This window comes from Labeo rohita, chromosome 2 (assembly GCF_022985175.1).
Source record: "Labeo rohita strain BAU-BD-2019 chromosome 2, IGBB_LRoh.1.0, whole genome shotgun sequence".
NCBI lineage: Eukaryota > Metazoa > Chordata > Actinopteri > Cypriniformes > Cyprinidae > Labeo > Labeo rohita.
Window position 1 is genome coordinate 4,373,710 of NC_066870.1, and position 18,396 is coordinate 4,392,105.

An 18,396-nucleotide genomic window follows, 5' to 3' on the forward strand; every position below is an offset into this window, starting at 1 on the left:
ACCAAACCTGTCATAAGTAGCACGGATATATTTGTAGCAATAGCCAGCAATACATTGTATGGGTCAAAATGATCGATTTTTCTTTTATGCCAAAAATCATAAGAATATTAAGTAAAGATCATGTTCCAAGATATTTTGAAAATTTCCTACTGTAAACATATCAAAACTTAAATTTTGATTAGTAATATGCATTGCTAAGAACTTCATTTGGACAACTTTAAAGGTGATTTTCTCAATATTTAGATTTTTTTTTGCACCCTCAGATTCCAGGTATTCAAATAGTTGTATCTTGGCCAGATATTGTCCGATTCTAACAAACCATACATCAATAGAAAAATTATTTATTCAGCTTTCAGATGACGTATAACTCTCAATTTCATAAAATTGAAACAACTACTGGTTGCATAGAACATGATTTTTACTTAATACTGTATAAATACTGTAATCTCACACATACATTTTGTGCACCCTGTTTTGCAGTTTGCCTGAAATTGCCTTTTTCCCTTAAATTACAGTTTTTGCAATGTCTGCTTTTTGAATAAGCCTTGAGTTCAAAATAATTAATAAAAACATTTAAAGTCAAGATTATCTATTAATTATCTATTAAGTTTATTTCTTCATTCGTAATGCCATTAGAAAATTAGATTGAGTTTGAATTCAGTTTCTTTTAACTAAGAAAATATAATTCTGTCACCTGTGTTACAAACTAAACTAGGGATCGACCGATACGTTTTTTTAGGGTTGAGGTCGATACCGATTATTACAGGTCAAGTAGACCAATAACCAATATTTTGCACCGATATGATGTAAAACTGAAAATAAATGTCAATTGTCAAAATTATTGAAAAGGGCCCTGACAAAAACTTTCCTTAAGTGCTTTTAAATTATTTTATCAGTAAACTGGTTTTGAAAATGGCTGATAATGATAACCATAAAAGTGATTAATATCGGTGCTAATATTTGGCCAGGCCGATAATCAGTTGACCCTTAGACCAAACGCCCCTGAAAACTAAAAAAAGAATTTGTCATGAAAGCAGAAGAGATGTCATTCCCTTCTGTGGTAGACAATTTGAACACATCTAGTGCCCTATTGCCCATCAACTGTGTTGGGTACATTGTTATAGTTTTCAATATTTTTAATTTAAGAATATATGTGACCCTGGACCACAAAACCAGTCATAAGTAGCACGGATATATTTGTAGCAATAGCCAAAAATACATTGTATGGGTCAAAATGATTGATTTTTCTTTTATGCCAAAAATCATTAGGATATTAAGTAAAGATCATGTTCTATGAAGATTTTAATTTCCTACCATAAACATATCAAAACTTAGATTTTGATTGGTAATATGCATTGCTAGGAACTTCATTTGGACAACTTTAAAGGTGATTTTCTCAATGTTTAGATTTTTTTGCACCCTCACATTGCAGATTTTCAAATAGTTATATCTCAGCTAAATATTGTCCAAATATTGTCACATATTACAATTTAAGGTTAACCTGATCAAGAAAATAACATTTGGTTGACCAGACAAGACCTGCCGTTGAAATTATCAAATGGTAAAACTGTTGACTGTGTTACCTGTAAACCCAAACAGTTTGTTTATAAGATTAGCTGACAAACTCAGCAGCTGAAATATGTTGTTTTCTTTATAATGTCAAATGGTGTTTAATGATTGAGCTTGACAGCTAACAGATAAAATATATCAGCTGAAACCAGTAGTTGTTTTATTAGGAACGTTTTGTTTTACGATTTCTCCTGGTGTGAAATGTACACTAAATTACAGAATGACTCATATACAGTATATACATATATGTATGTGTAAGTGTGCATATATGTATGTATGGCAATAACACACCTGTTTCTGGTTCTACTCTAGATATTAAGCCCAAAATGGACCTGAGCATGAGGTCCGACCTGTCCAGCCATGTGCTGGTGAATTGCCAGTCCTCCAATTCCATTGATGATATGGATGACGAGGACGATTCAGACACCAGCAGCCCACCTTTGCCTTACCTGCAGGGTCCTCCTCCAGACGGCTGCTGCACTGTTGACGGTAGGGAAATTTATAGATGACTTAAAGCAGGTCATATTAAAGCATGGTGTTATTAAACGAGCAAACTGTGCAAAGTGAGTGTCAAAATGAAACGTATGGTAATGTCATTGCAAAACTAGAAACAGTGGCATTGAAAAACTGTGTAAACAGTGACTCACGGTGCATTTAGCTACATCAGCGTTAACGCTTTTAATTATATCACTGACTCGAGTCATCTGTGCCCAGGGTTCTGTCAAGCGGGAAAGGATCTGCGCCTGGTTTCCATGGCAACAGAGTCTATCGAGGTTCCCGCGGGGTTTGAGCTGGTTGGTGCCAAATCGCCCAGCATCCCGGAGCACATCCTCGTCTGTGCGGTGGACAAGCGCTTCCTGCCAGACGAGAATGGAAAAAATGCACTTTTAGGTTGGTGGTCCAATACAAGGAGGTTAAACTAAACACATGATTTTGATTAAATGTTATGTAAAGTAACAAAATCAGCCATTCAGAAGCAATATTTAATATATTTTATTGCCTGTTTTGGATGCAGTGTAAATCATGGTCGTAAACCTTTCTTTGCACAGTCCTTCTGAAGAGTCTTTCGCAGCACATAGTGATGCATGTTTGTGTGTTTGTGAAGGGTTTTCGGGGAACTGCGTGGGCTGCGGTGAGAAAGGGTTTCGTTACTTCACTGAGTTCTCCAACCACATCAACCTGAAGTTATCCACTCAGCCGAAGAAGCAGAAGCACTTAAAGTACTACCTGGTGAAGAACTCGCAGGGTGCTCTGTGCAAGGGAACCCTCATCTGCTGGAAAGGTACCACACTTATGTGCAAAATGTTGTTAGGCAAAATGTAGATTTGATGACATTTATTGTTTAAATTCACATGATTAACTATTCGCAAACAGATTAAGATGTTGTGTTTAAAGATCATTTCCAAAATTAATTATCCTTGGTATATTCAACATAAAAAAAGAAAGGAAAAGCATTTTGCTACATTTCATTTTAATGTTAAATAAATATTCCAGTTAAAAATGTATCAAAATAGCTTTTGTACTTGACAATTAAAATTTTTATGCTTTTGTATTCTAATAAATTTTTCTAAAAATTAATAAATAAATTATATATATATACATACATACATATATATATATATAAATTATATTATATTAATTTGATTTAAATGTCTTTTTAATTGTATTTAAAATTATATTTTATTTTTAAATCAATAAATTGATAATTTATTATTTCTTCCATAAATGTTAAGACCTTTTTTTTTTAAATTATTTGAGGATCATTATTTTAAATATTATTAAAAAACATTTTGTTACAAATGTTGCTACATTTCCAAAGATTAAAATAAAGTGCTAAAAATAATGTAAAATAATAAAGTTAGAATTAAATTAATTTAAATGTCTATTTTGTTGCAATTAAAATACATTTGCATGTAATTAAATATTTCATTGCATGTAAATGAATAGACTAATAATTGATGAAGTCTTCCATAAAAGTTTAGAAAAATCATTTATATAGAATATAGTATAGATATAATTATTAATTGAATATTATTTCTAAATTTAAGTATCATTGGTTTATTTAATAAAACACATTTTTGTTAAATATTTAGTTTTTTTGTATTTGCATTCTATTTTCAAATTAATAAATTGTTAATTATAGATTTCTTAAATGTTAAAATATTTACATAGAAAATGATATACATGAAACTATTTGACTATAATTTCCAAATGTAATTACCAGTGTGTTATATTGCTACATTGCTAAACATAAAATAAGGTAAAATATTAAAATTAAAAAGTAAAATACACTTGTATTCTATTTTTAAATTCACAAATTAATGATTGACACTTCTCTTTATACAAATTATTGAAAATGAATACTGTTTAAATTGGAAAAATAGGCCCTGAAATGCTATTCTTATACTAGACCTGTACCAATGGAAAAAAAAAACAAATTTAGTGGTCCCTGATGTGTTGTACATTCTTTCCATCCATGTATTACATATACAGTTGTTACTTAATCTAATTTGAGAGACAGATGGTTTAATTAACGTTACCTGTGCATTTTTTTTTTTTTAATTTTCAGATTGTAAGACAAGGCCGTTCTCAAGCAGCGCTTCTTCATCCAAGCCTAGCTCCTCATCCTCACTAAGCAGCAAAGAAAATGGAGACACAAATGGCCACAGTCCATCTCCCTTCCCCCTCTCAGGTGAGTGTATGTGTGGACCGTCAAATATCGGATGCCTTCTTACACAGTATTCTATGTTTTACCGCCCAGAGTTGTTTCTCTGGAGCACATAAGAAGAGCGGTGTAAGACAACACATGCAGCATCTGTCCAGTGGAGGATGTCCATCTTCTGCTGGTTTGATGCACAGAGGTCATGTTCTGTCCTGGGGGAGGGTACATACGGGGGTAGGGGGTGAAACCTGGGGTTAAAGAGGGGTGGGGGGGCTACTCAGCATTTGGTGACATCTGGCTGGAGGCCACAAAGTGTTTACCCAACAGTGTTTGGTGAAAGAAAGCAAGTCATTGTCTCATTCTTCCTCACAACACCATTCAGAGAGCCGGGCAGCTGGCAGCAGAGTGCGTCCATTAGTGGCGATAACAGTCTTTTACAATGCACAAGATAGGTTTAGGAGAAGGGCTCATTATTGCAAACCAAATGGTACAAATTTTGGTTTTTAGGCTATTTTAAATGCCGTATCTTCTTCGTTTTTGATGAAGAGTATAAAAGCAAAGCTGCAATCATAATAAGTTATTCTTTGATCCACAGACTCGCCTCCTGCCCGCATGCAATCTGGCTCATCCTCAGGGATTTTTGGACCACCAGAGCTGGGCTTTCTCAAACCGTTGAACACACCGACCCACGGGACCAAGACGTTACCGATCGGTACCAGATATTTGTCTCATTTTAAATTTCAAGTAACATTGATTGCTCATAATACCAAGCTAAAAAGCCATATATCACTTAGTATTGAAGTGCAACTTGCTTTTGCATTGAAACGTTCAATGCAAGCAGTTGTTGAAATGATTTTGAGGAGTTTTGAATTTAACGATTCAGTGTGCTTGTTAATTACCCTGTTTGCTAAAGAAAGCATCACTATATTACCATTTCAAATTTCTTTGGATTAAAAATTTAAACAGACCACACTTGTACATCCAGCCTTAACATTATTCAGCCAACCAATAATTATATTTAAAGATACTTTCAGAATTTAATTATCCTTGTTGTAATTAGCAAATTTAGCAAATATAATTTTTGTTAAATATTTGGCTATATTTCATTTTAACATGAAATAGGTTCAAATATTAAAGTTAAAAATGTATCAATTTAATTTAAATGTCTATTTAATTGGCAATTCAGTTGTATTTGCATTTGTATTCTGTTTTTAAATGAATAAATTGATCATGTTTAAAATGATTAATGAATGATTTAAATAGAATATAATATACATAAATTTATTTGAATATAACTTCTAAAAACACATTTTGTTAAATAGTTTGCTACATTTCTTAACAATAAATAAAGTAAAATACTAAAATTATTCTATTTTCCATAATGAATTGCTAATGTTTCTTGCTTAAAAGCTAATAAATTGTTTAAATAGAATATAATAGACATAGAGTTATATATTATATACATTGATATATTTATTTTAACAAAAACAGATTTTGGTAAATATTTTGCAACATTTCTGAACAATAAAAAAGATACAGATTTAAAATTAAAATATATTTGCATTTGTATTCACAGTAACACTTTATTTGTTTATTTGTTAACATTAGTTAACTGCATTAGTTACCATGAACTAAGAATGAACAATACTTTAAAGCATTTATTGAACTTAGTTAATGTTATTACAATTACAAGTTGTGATGTTAACATTAGTTAGTGCACTGTGAACTAACATGAACTAACAATGAACAACTGTATTTTTATTAACTTGTAGTAAAGATGATTAAGTAGTCTAATAAATGTATTGTTCATTGCTTGTTTAGGTTAGTTAATACATTAACTAATGTTAACAAATCACACCTTATTCTAAAGTGTTACCAATATAATATGCATCAAATTATTTGAATATAATTACAAAAGTTAATTAGTTTTATTTAACAATTAAACAATTAAACAATTTAAAAAATTAATTGATTTTTTCGAAATAAATGATTTACATAGAATATAGTATACATAGAATTCTTATTTCTATGTAATATTCAAATTTTATTATCGCTGTTTTTTTTTTTTTTTTTTTTACGAAAATAAATTTTTGCTACATTTCTAAACGTTATACAAGGTAAAACATTAAAATTAAAATGTATTTGCAATTAATAAATCAATAATTAATGATCAACCAATTTATGGTCAAAATGTTGTGAGCTGCTTCATTGTTTGTTTTTCTCCACAAAAGGATAGACTGAATCTCTTCTCTGAAGGTCATTTGTAATGGCTGCTTACACAACCTCTTTTGCAAACACACACACATTAACTCACTCTAAATCATTAATATAAGACCAGATTTCTGTATTAAGGGTTTTAATGTCAGCCCATGCTTCAAGTTCCCTCCGATTGATGTTTAACACATATGTGCTCTATTTATGTGTGTGTCAGGAATATTAGATGTAAAAGTGGCCCAGCAGTTCATTATCAATATGCCATCAGTTAAAGGAAATCAATAAACCGTGCTCCACAGGACCCATTCTTCTTCAGAAATGAGCGAGAATGCTTTCCTCCCTATTGAATTTATGTGTGGGTTGGGGTGTTTGCATAGTTTGTCACCAGAAGAGTGGACATTAGCCATTAATGTGTCAAACATGACACCCCTCAGGGCACTTGGGAAATTCTTGGATAAATTTAAGTCTGAAATGGTGTTTTGCGAATTGTGAACACAAAAAATCAGCATATTAGAATGATTTCTGAAGGATCATATGACGCTGAAGACTGGAGGATGATGCTGAAAATTCAGCTTTGCATCACAAGAATAAATTGTATTTCAAAATATATTCAAATAGAAAACAGTTGTCTTAGATTGTAAAAATATTTCACAATATTACTATTTTTACTGTATTTTTGTGATTTAAATAAATGCACTCTTAATAAGCATAACAGACTTGCCAACCCCAGGTGTATATATATTTCTCCACACTGTTTTATTGACTTTCAAACTTATTTTTTGTTGTTCAGTTCCCACTGCCCTGCGAGTAAACGGTCTAACTAATGGTCTAAGTATAGACGGACGGTCCGGTCTACTAAGCCCTCCTCATACAAACCCACTTGCAACACCTACTCATGGCTATAGGACCACAGAACCAGGAGACAGTCCAGGTAAGCATTAAACCGGCCAGTCACAACGCTGCCTGATGCATATCATTAATGGTCAAATATTGCTATGCAACAGGGCTCTAAGCTTACTTTTGTTTTTAGGAGCACTTGTGTAAAAAAAATAGGAGCAAAGTCAAAATTTTAGGAAAAAAAATATCAAAAAAATCAAAAATTATCCTTCCCTTTATGAGGTGATATTTGACTCCTTAAAGCGATTTACGGGGGAATTTCTTAACTTTGTTAGTATGTCAAAGTATGTCAAAACTTTTTACAATTATATTTTTTTATACTTTTTAAAACAACAGAATAAGCACAAGTAGAATAAGAATAAGTTACCAATCATATGAAATCATTATTAACAAAATTTATTTGTACTACTTAGGTGGCAAAAGTGGCTTGTAGTGTATTTTCATGTTTAATGAGGCTCAGAGGTGGCATGAGTGCAATCAAATTCATGAATTAATGTTGAGATTAATGTTTTAAATATGAAAATGTAAATACAGACATATTAAATGATTTAAATAACTGAAAAGATCCTTTAAAAATTAATCTAAAACTGCCAGTAGGTGGCGGCAAATCACTGATTTAATTACTGAATCATTCATTCATTTGATTCGTTTGAACGGCTGATTCATTCAGGAATAAAGCAAATGACTGTTTTTATGAATGGGAAATTGAATCATTGACTCATTAGATTCGTTTCAAATTGTGCGTTCATTCATAAACAAAACAATGCTGTGTTTGAATAAAGATGAGCAGCGGCTCCGTTGTGACTATTTTTGACGACAAAATCGAGCAAAACCAGACAATAGTGTTATAGTCAGACAAAGTCACTTAATATTAACTTCTTGTTTATTTAGCTGTTGCATTAAACGAATATCTCATTTACAAACTCCCTTAAAAACATTCATCACTCATCGCGATCTCACAAAGTTCCATTATAATCAACAAAGCTCTCTACACTGCACAGTGAATCTCTTATTTACACTCTCTCTACACTTTGTTTATAAAAAAAGAATTTGTGAGATACATTACTCATCGTTGCAAAAACATGTAGAAACATTTAAAGCTCCCCTCAGCGCAAACACAAAAATGCTGTTCGGGTCAGTCGCACATAGTGCTTCTACATAATTTTTCATAGTCGCACGTAGTAGTTTTGGTCGCACTGTACAGCCCTGTACAATAGTCTATTTTAATTTAATTATCAAATAGACTGTGCAGTTTACACTCTGCATCTATTTTTTGCAGCATCCTCTGCCATGTCATCAGGTCCGCCTAAAAAGCGTCATCGCAGCTGGCACCCCACGTCTCTCGTCCCCGTCCCTGCCACGGCCGTCCCTGTGCCAGCCATCCGCCCGCTGACATGCAGCTCTGGTGGGTCTGACTGAATCATCCTCAGCCTGTTGTTTGTTAATGTGTTTTTTGTGCTGCTGTCGGTCAGTTCATCCAGGTTGTTTATGCATGTCCCTGAGCGGAAAACAGCCATGAATTTGATTACCTTGTATTTAACAAGTGCCAAGGGACGTGACATTTTCCATCCACATGGATGATTTATTCATTGTTTTCATAGAAATATGGGTGAAGGGTCATGTTAAAGTAGCTCCGGAACTGTTTAGCAGCAGCTTGGAAGGTTTATGCATTAAAATAGCTGAAAGAGAGGAGCTTGGAGATCCATCCACTGTGATCCTGTAGCTTAGTTACCTTGTCCACAACACTGATTGGAGTGTCATGTTAACAAAGCATGAGACTGAAGAGATCCATCCAAAGTATTATTAGGTATCCACAATGGCTTGACATTGTATGTTCCAGTACAAAAAGTACATACATGTAATGTTTTGCTCTTTCATTCCAGGTTCTTTATTGTCCCTGTCTAATCAGCAGCCTCCATCGGTGTCAGGGGTCATACAACCCCAACCAATCACAGCGGGAGAAACTGTCATCATCCCTGACAACCTTCTGAACTCCTCCGGGGTCCGACCAGTCCTTCTCATTGGTCAGTCTTCATTACAGGCTTATTTTTTTTTATATACACTACTGTTCAAAAGTTTGGGATCAGTAAGATTTTGTTTTGTTTTTTAAAGAGGGCATCAAGGCTACGTTTATTTGATCAAAAAGACTACAGACTACAGAAAAAACTGTAATATTGAGAAATATCATTGCAATTTAAAATACCGGTTCTAATTTTACATTTTTATGTACTTTAAAGTAGAATTTATTCCTGTGATCCCTTTCAGCATCATTTCTCTAGTATTCAGATGTAGTCACATGATCCTTCAGAAATCAGTCTAATATGCTGATTTATTATCAACGTTGGAACATTTGTGATGCTTCATTATTTTTTTATTTTATTTTTTTTTTGTAACCTGTGATACTTTTTTCAGGATTTTTTTGATGAATAAAAAGTTAAAATGAACAGCATTTATTTAAAATAGAAATCTTTTCGAACAATATAAGTTTTACTATCACTTTATATCAATTTAACACATCCTTGCTGAATAAAAGCATTTATTTCTTTTTTAAAAAAGAAAGACATTTTCTGACCCCAGAGTTTGAACAGTAGTGTAAATTGTTACAAAAGATTTCTATTTTAAATAAATGCTGTTCTTTCTTTTTATTCATCAAAGAATCCTGAAAAAAGTATCACAGGTCAAAAATAAATAAATAAATAAATAAAATAAAAAGCATCACAAATGTTTCCAAGATTGATAATAAATCAGCAGATTTTTAATAAAGCAGCTTTTGAAATACTTAATCTATATTTTAAGTAGACATGATCCTGTCATTATTTCTTAGAATTATTATGATTAAGTATTTTAAACCAATCAAGTTTGGAAACATGCAGAAACAAACTATAAACATTGTTAAGCTAGCATAATCTGAAATACTATTTCAAAATCCAGGTCAATTAAAAAAAAAAAGGTTCATCTCAGCGTACAGTATAACCTTGATTGAATCACTTTTTAAGTGTTTGAATCTGTATATGAACGTATTTGTTTGAATTTCCTCTCCAGGTCAAGGCACTTTACCTTACTTCTTTGGCAATGTGGGTGATCTGGTAGTGAGCCCCCTGCTGGTGAGCTGCTATAAGGGCAGAGAGCTCAATGAGAAGACCCTCGCCAGTCTGGGCATGTCAGCAAGCCAGTTACTCACCACAGAGACAATGATACTGCTCACACTGCAATATCTCGCTCGGCTGGGTAAATAACACTGACATACAACATGTTTTAGTGCATGTAAAATATGCTTTAATGCATCAAAGTCATCAATGTATTTGTACACTTATGACATATGGGTAAGAGTGCACGGCTTGTTAAATATCTTACTTCAAATGCATCCTGTGTGTGGTCCTATAATGCAGGTACAGAGCAGATCCCATTACGGGAAGAGTTCGAGCAGATTGTACTGAAGGCCATGCTGTGCGGTCCGACCGGCCCTCCCGTGTCTCCTGCCCAGCTGCCCTGGTTAGCCCGAATGGAGGCCAGTGTGTCAGGCGGCAGCGTTCAGGTGCTGGTCAGCCACGGCTCTCTGGGCGAGGGCATCTCTGAGTCTCTGCGCTCGCTGAGTGAAACGCCACAGCAGCAGCAGCAGTGTCTGCCCAACTACGTGCTGATCATCTGCACCTCCAAAAGCGGAGCTAATGAGTTCTGTGTGCTAGTGTTGGGTACGTTCTGCTGCTGACTGTGACTTATTTAATTTTAGTCCATTATTGACTTTTCCATGATACAAGAATGCCATTTTACACCTGTTTACACGTAAGGACTCACTCAGTCAAGCTGAAAGGTTTCTTTGTTTGTCACTGTCTTGTATATGAAAGCTTGCTGTTGTTTTTCTCAGGTAAATATCAGTCTCGAGCCTTGGCGGAGAGCATGCTCACTACCAATGAGTTTCTGAAGGAGATCAGCTATGAGCTCATCACCGGTAAAGTTAGTGTGCTCGCCTCACACTTCCAGAGCACCTCATTAGGTGAGTCTCAGTGCAAACATTTAGTGGATACATCGGTGTTTGTCATTTTATCATTGTCCTGTATTTAGAAATTAATTTAAAAATAAAGATGCGAGCAGTTCTTTCGGGACCAAACACAAATTTCAAGGTGGAAGAGATTGGTGTGGTCACTGCGCCCTCTTTGGTGATTTTAGGAAGTAGTTCACCAGTTCAGGGGGCCAACTGCATAAAAGGTTTAGACTAGTCTTAAAAAGTTAGTCAGCTAATTTTTTCTTTAAGACTGGTCATATTTCTTAAAATTCAGTTACACAAAAATGTAGATTAGTCTAAGTTGAAACCAAAACATAAGAATGATTACCCTTTGGGTAACTGCTAGTTGGTCAGATTAGTACTTAAGACACTGTCTTAACATAGAGGCTAAGTTTATGCAGCTGGGACCAGAAGTTGACTATAACTTAGGATGAGATTGTAAAGCATGTATTTGACAATTTATGATTCAAGGCCACACTCACAGTTTTTAAGCTGAAAGTTTTTCTTTTTATTATTATTGCACAGTGAAACTGACTGTATCTATTGTACATTTACTGTTCAAAACTGTGGTTGATTAGTGTTTTTTAAAACATTTCTTCTGCTAACCAAGGCTGCGTTTATTTGATAAAAAATACAGTAAAAATTGTTATAGTGTGAAATACTGCATTATTATAATGTAAACTAATCTAAAATGTTTTTGAGAGCACATTTCGAGGCCACGCCAAGTTTTTTTTCTTTTCTTTTTTTTTTTTATTGCAAGTGACATTGACTGTAACAGTTGTACATTTATAGTTCAAAAGTTGTTGGTTGATTTTTATTTATTTATTTTTTTATGTTTTGAAAGAAGTCTCTCATGCTCACCAAGGCTGCATTTTTTTGATCAAATATACAGTTTAACAGTAATTATTATAAAATATTATTACATTTTAAATTAACGTTTTTTAATAAAATATTAAAATATAATTTATTCTAGTGATGGCAAAACTACATTTTCAGCATCATTACTCCAGTCATTTTAATATGCTGATTTGTTGCTCAAGAAACATTTCTTACTATTATCAGCAACAGTCTAATATTTTTTAGAAAACAGTAGTACATTGTTCAACAAAGTTCAGAAAGTTCAACAAAGCAGCATTTGAAACAGACATTTTTGTAACAATGTATATGTTTTTACTGTTACTTTTGATCAATGTAATGTGACCTTGTTGAATAAAAGTGTTACATTCTTTAAAAGATACTTTTCAGATTTTTGAACTGTAGCATGTGCCTGCTTTGTTAATTTCAAATTGAATGTGGCTACAGGCGACAACATGGACAAACAGCTTGTTCGGTATCAGCGTAAACGAAAAGATCGCGTGGTTCAGCCCTTTCAGGGACATCTGACCGAATACATCCACTCCCAAGAGGCTGCAGCCATGGTACCAGAATCAGGGCCAGGTGAGCCTTTGCTCTCTGCCTTTATTTGGTTATAATGCTTTATTGGTCTGAAAATGCTGATTGACTTTCAATCTGTTGCAGATCTGCTGAGCGATGACTTTCAGATACACCCTCCTCAGCTAAGTGTTGCACGTAGCCTTTTGTCGCAGGTGTGCGCTATCGCCGACTCAGGAAGCCAGAGTTTAGATCTGGGCCGCTTCTGTAAAGTAGACTTTCTGATTCTGGTACCGCCGTCCCACGTCCTGGTTCACCAAACAGTCCAGCGAATACGACAATCAGGTATGTCACAGCAGAAGAGGCGATATTGCACATTTCAAGGAATATTGCACTAGTTTTCCCACTGTTTTAAGAAACTGACAAGAACATTTACACAAAAACATCCTGCCTGAACAGTTAAATGGATAGTGCAACAATGAAAATTCTGTCATCATTTAAGTTGTTCCACAACTGTATAAATTTCTTTCTGCTGCTGAACACAAATGAAGATACAGTTGAGGTCAAAAGCTTACATACACCTTGCAGAATAAATAAAAAATAACATGCATACAAAATGCATGTTATTTTTTTATTTAGTTCTGGCATGAATAAGATATTTCACATAAAATACGTATAGTCCACAAGACTATAGCGATAGTTGTTAGTGATAGTTGTTCATGAGTCCCTTCTTTGTCCTGAACAGTTAAACAGCCTGCTGTTCCTCAGAAAAATCCTTCAGGTCCCACAAATTCTTTGGTTTTCCAGCATTTTTGTGTATTTGAACCCTTTCCAATAATGACTGTATGATTTTGAGATCCATCTTTTCACACTGAGGACAACTGAGAGACTCATATGCAACTATTACAGAAGGTTCAAACGCTCACTGATGCTCCAGAAGGAAACATGATGCATTAAGATCCAGGGGTTGAAAACTTTTGAACAGAATGAAAATGTGTAAATTTTTCTAATTTTGCCTAATTATCATTTTTTTTTTCATTTAGTACTGCCCTTCAGAATCTACAGATGATCCTTACATGTTTCCCAGAAGACAAAATAAGTACAATTTACAATTTCATTGCAGTAATATTTATGGTTTTTGTCCTTATGTCTTTTTTAGGTGTCCTGATAGATCTAGGTATAGAGGATGCCTCATTAGCCCTGCAGAAGTCTGACAAGTATGTGGTGCGTCTGGACGCGGAGGTCCACACAAAAATGGAGGCCTTCATGAGAAAGGTCAAGCAGAACCCTTACACCCTCTTCGTCCTCATTCACGACAACTCGCATGTCGACCTGACCAGGTGAGAGATATAACCATGTGTGGTTTGCATTTGGATCTGTCAGAAACGTCCGTGTTAAGACGTCTTGTCTTTATTCACTCTCTCCGTCAGTGCTCTGTCAGGGTCAGTTTGTCACGGGGAGTTGCAGGGATTGGCCGACCGCGTGGTGAACTGTCCGGAGGTTCTGGAAGCAATAAACTTGCTGGTTCTGCAGGTCAGCTGCTTCCCGTTCACCCTGCAGAGCCGTCAGTCACGCATCAGTACCCAGAATGAAGTGCACTGGCCCAACACTGAGAACCTGGTGAGTTTCACTGACCCTGAGAAGAACTGTGAAGGAATTTATGGGGGGACAGATAAGACTTCAGCTAAATGAGATGATTGACAAGCATTTTAAGTGTATATTCGTTAGTGCTAAAAGATCACAAACTCGACTCAAACACCCACGCAATCTCATTTCTAAATGACAACGATTCTCCGTGTCTATTAAGCCTTTGAGAAAGTTCAAATCTGTGTTCGTACTGACGCTGACATCAAGAGCAGACAGTTACCATGTTAAAGTAAGAAACGGCTTCACAAACTGTCTTTAACTACACAGTATTATTTCTGCCTTATAGTCATTAATATTATATCAGAAATACTGGGATTAAAGGACATAGTTTGGATATAAACATTGATGTCTATGGTAGCGATCAAAATAGAGCAAGTCATCTTTTAAAAAAAAAATTGGCAATTAAAATAACATTTTTGTTGATTGCATCGTTTCGCCACTGGGTGGCAACAAGTAACTGTTAAAAAGTGCATTTGTCATGGAATCATTCATTCAAGAGATTTGTTCAAAAAGCTGATAAATCCAGTAATGAAACAAGTGGAGTATTTATGAATCATTAATTCAAACCACTTTTTCATATTTTTTGTATAAAAAATTGGTGTATTAAATATATTTTAAGTACATATATATTATAATGTTTAATATAATTATATTATATAATAATTAATTCATTCAAATTAATTAAACACTTTTAAACAGACTTCAGCACTTAATATTTTGTCACACATTATCTTGTTTAGCTCAGAATGTGGGAGAATCGTGATCTCTATTTGAGACAAAAAACGTAATTCTCTATTTATCCAGAATCGTGCAGCTCTAATATGCGTACACTATTGCTGTTGGGAGCAGTGCGTTTTTTTTAAAGAAATGCATACTTTTATTCAGCAGGGATGACTTAAATTGATCAAATGACAGAGATTTCTAATGTTAACATTTCTGTTTTGGATAAATGCAGTTCTTTTGAATTTTCTACTTATCAACAGTCCTGAAAAAAGTGTCACCGTTTCCACAAAAATATGAAGCAGAAATGTTTCTTGAGCAGCAAATCATCATAATAGAATGATTTCTGAAGGATTTCTGGAGTAATGATGCTGAAAATCCACTTTTGATACCAGGAATAAAATGCGTTTTAAAATATATTACAACAGAAGCCAGCTATTTTAATATATTTAATATAGTTAATAGTAATATTTCAGAATATTACTGTTTTACTGCATTTTTAAACAAATAAATGTGGGCTTGGTAAAAATTGTTCAAACTCTGAACTTTTATGTTTCATGCCTCATATTTAAATATGTGGTTATTGCCTTGGTTTTGATGTTGGATTGTTCAAGTTTTTGGTTTGCCATTATGGGTGTTTTCACAAAGGGTAGCAGCCTTTAATGTTTGCTTTTCTTCTCTGTGAATAAAGTCTTTCCAGCACATTCTGTGCTTTGTTGTTCAGCTTAGATACCAGTAGGTTTGTAACTATTAAAAAATCTTTACTGCAGCAGTTTCAATCAAAATGAAAACAGTAAAACAGTCACATTTTTAACAAAATGTGGTGTGACCGGACGCATTAAATGAATTATTGTTATTCTGTAATGACCTGGATTTGTTTATAGGCACACTAAAAGGCAAGAACTAAATAAGTAAAAAGAGAATAACTCTGTTTTTTGCTCAGTGAAGTAAAATAGACATTTTTTCTATTTGCATGTAACAGCAGGCAGAGGCTTCTCCTAAGGACCTGGTCTACTTTGGGCTGAATGACTACAGCCGGTCCCTGCAGTGGGGTGTAGCGAGTCCAATCCTTCGATGTGACGACGCCTTTGAGCGGATGGTCAAAACCCTGCTGGAAAGGTCAGTCCCTTTTTTTATATTCACTCAGAATGCAATTCTAAAATACAAATACAAAAACAAAATGAGGATCTAAAGCAAATTACTTTAAAACACATACTTGGGAATAAGTTGTATAAAAAATGAAAAGTATTTTATTTCATTTTAAAGTTTTTAATGGTTTTAGTTTTAGTAAACTATAATGGCCCTGTCTGAGACTCTAAATTGGCAGTTTTTGTACATATGCACCAAATCAGATGTCTGTCTCTTCCCATTTATATCCCTCATTGTGTCTTCCTCACTGATTTCAGACACCCACATTTGCACAGCATGGTGATCCGCAGCTATCTGTTGATACAGCAGTACACAGAGGCCCTTATGGCCCTCACAGCGGCCCCGTCACTGCGGGATCACGTGACCCCTCAGACCCTCGCCATGGTGGAGGATCTGCTGAGCGTGCCGGGCCGCAACAGGCACGGGTGCGGGCACATGCTGCTGGTGCGTGTGCCCTCGTTGCAGCTGGCACGGCTGGCGCAGGAGCGGCTGGAGGAGGCCCGGGATAAGCTGGGACTACAGTACCGCTTCGCTGTGCTGCTGGGAAGCCCTGCTGCTGAGATCAGCCTGCCAGTTCACTTCTGTGCCCGTCTGCGGGTAAGAACCAGATGAACCTTCTGAATATGGGCTCCTTAAAATCACAAGAATAAGGTTGGAATAAACAGTCTGTGTATTTCAGGCTTGGAGGGGCTGTAAGAATGAAGAGTGGGTCCCACATACATATGAAGATCTGGAAGGACTTCCATGCATCGTCATCCTCACGGGAAAAGATCCTCTAGGAGAGACATTCCCAAGGTACTGCATGTGATGTCATTCTTCACATATTTACTAGGTATGGGTTTGTGCAAAATCTTAACATTGTGATGGTCTTTTTATAAATATATCAAAACTTAATTTTTGATTAGAAAAATGCATTGCTAAGAACTTCATTTGGTCAACTTTAAAGGTGATTTTCTCAGTATTTTGATTGTTTTTTTGCACCCTAAGAGTCCACATTTTCAAATAGTTGTATCACAGCCAAATATTGTCCTATCCTAACAAATCATACTTCAAATCTTGGTTTTGTGGTACAGGGTCACAAATACTGTCATTTAGACCTTTTTTCCAGAATATGACAACTGCTCAAAATGTTTCTCTTGTGATTGAAAATCAGGGTTATTTCACCAAATATTGATTTCTTTTCTGGAAGTTAAAACATCGGTATTGTGCAGTCTAAAAATGAATATAAACTTGTTTGAAAGCATGGTGTCTTGTTTGATATTTTGACCAATTGTCATTTTATGCAAAAATGCTCTAAAGGATGACCTTTTTAATTTAAAATTTGAAATGTTAATAGAAGCCTACAGAATAAAACAAAAATTACATTTTACTCAAAAACATCACTGTAAATATTAAATCCAGAGAAATGGTCTTTTAATTTTTTTCCATAGCTTATATATGAAAATTCATCTTTGCATCACAGGAATAAATTACATTTTAAATTATATTCATATAGAAAAAAAACTACTACTACTAATAGGGTACTTGAAATCAAACCTGAAGTTTTACAAGATAACATTTCAATCTAAGACAGATGTTAATTATCTGAAATTATATGATGACCTTAATAAATGAAAACGCTGCACAGTGACTTCCAATCTATTGATTTCCTCTTTATGTTGTTAAAAAAGAGCACCACCTTGTGGCTACTACAATTGTTACGGCTACAATTTTAAAATCATCCCCATGTACATTATTTTAACTGTTTAGTAGCATTATTTCAATACAGTTCATGTTTGTCGTTTTTAAAGACTATGCACTATCCAAAAGATCAAATAAAATCTGCTGGATAAATTAAAATCAGTAGTACTTTTGACTTCTGAAGGGACACGTCAAGAGCATGTTTGTGTGTGATTTTATTCAGGTCGTTGAAGTACTGTGACTTGCGCCTGATCGACTCCAGCTACTTGACGCGTACGGCGCTAGAACAGGAAGTGGGGTTGGCCTGCTCGTATGTGACACGCAGAGTAATACCTGAAACAAAAACCGCAGCGGGTAGAGAAGAGAGACCGACAGATGACGACAGGAGCTCTGGAGAAACGGCAGACCATGATGAACTCCAGATGGAACTGGAGAGACCACCCAGCAATGCCAGCGCTGCTACCAGGACCTCTGGTGAGAAACA

The 18,396-nt window shown here is 34.8% G+C and overlaps 1 protein-coding gene across 4 annotated transcripts in view; it reads left to right on the forward strand.

Annotated features, from left to right (window-relative positions):
- greb1l (GREB1 like retinoic acid receptor coactivator) overlaps positions 1-18,396 on the forward strand; it is a 65,121-nt gene that overhangs the window by 37,446 nt on the left and 9,279 nt on the right. For all 4 annotated transcript variants that reach the window (XM_051135927.1, XM_051135928.1, XM_051135940.1 and 1 more), the window contains 19 exons: positions 1,882-2,058; positions 2,284-2,460; positions 2,675-2,851; positions 4,139-4,261; positions 4,827-4,943; positions 7,236-7,376; positions 8,622-8,747; positions 9,226-9,366; positions 10,385-10,570; positions 10,732-11,034; positions 11,208-11,336; positions 12,648-12,782; positions 12,864-13,061; positions 13,876-14,056; positions 14,147-14,336; positions 16,066-16,202; positions 16,490-16,829; positions 16,912-17,027; positions 18,136-18,386. In XM_051135927.1, the coding sequence (XP_050991884.1) occupies positions 1,882-2,058; positions 2,284-2,460; positions 2,675-2,851; positions 4,139-4,261; positions 4,827-4,943; positions 7,236-7,376; positions 8,622-8,747; positions 9,226-9,366; positions 10,385-10,570; positions 10,732-11,034; positions 11,208-11,336; positions 12,648-12,782; positions 12,864-13,061; positions 13,876-14,056; positions 14,147-14,336; positions 16,066-16,202; positions 16,490-16,829; positions 16,912-17,027; positions 18,136-18,386 (3,345 nt within the window). The remainder of the gene's footprint in view (positions 1-1,881; positions 2,059-2,283; positions 2,461-2,674; positions 2,852-4,138; positions 4,262-4,826; positions 4,944-7,235; positions 7,377-8,621; positions 8,748-9,225; positions 9,367-10,384; positions 10,571-10,731; positions 11,035-11,207; positions 11,337-12,647; positions 12,783-12,863; positions 13,062-13,875; positions 14,057-14,146; positions 14,337-16,065; positions 16,203-16,489; positions 16,830-16,911; positions 17,028-18,135; positions 18,387-18,396) is intronic.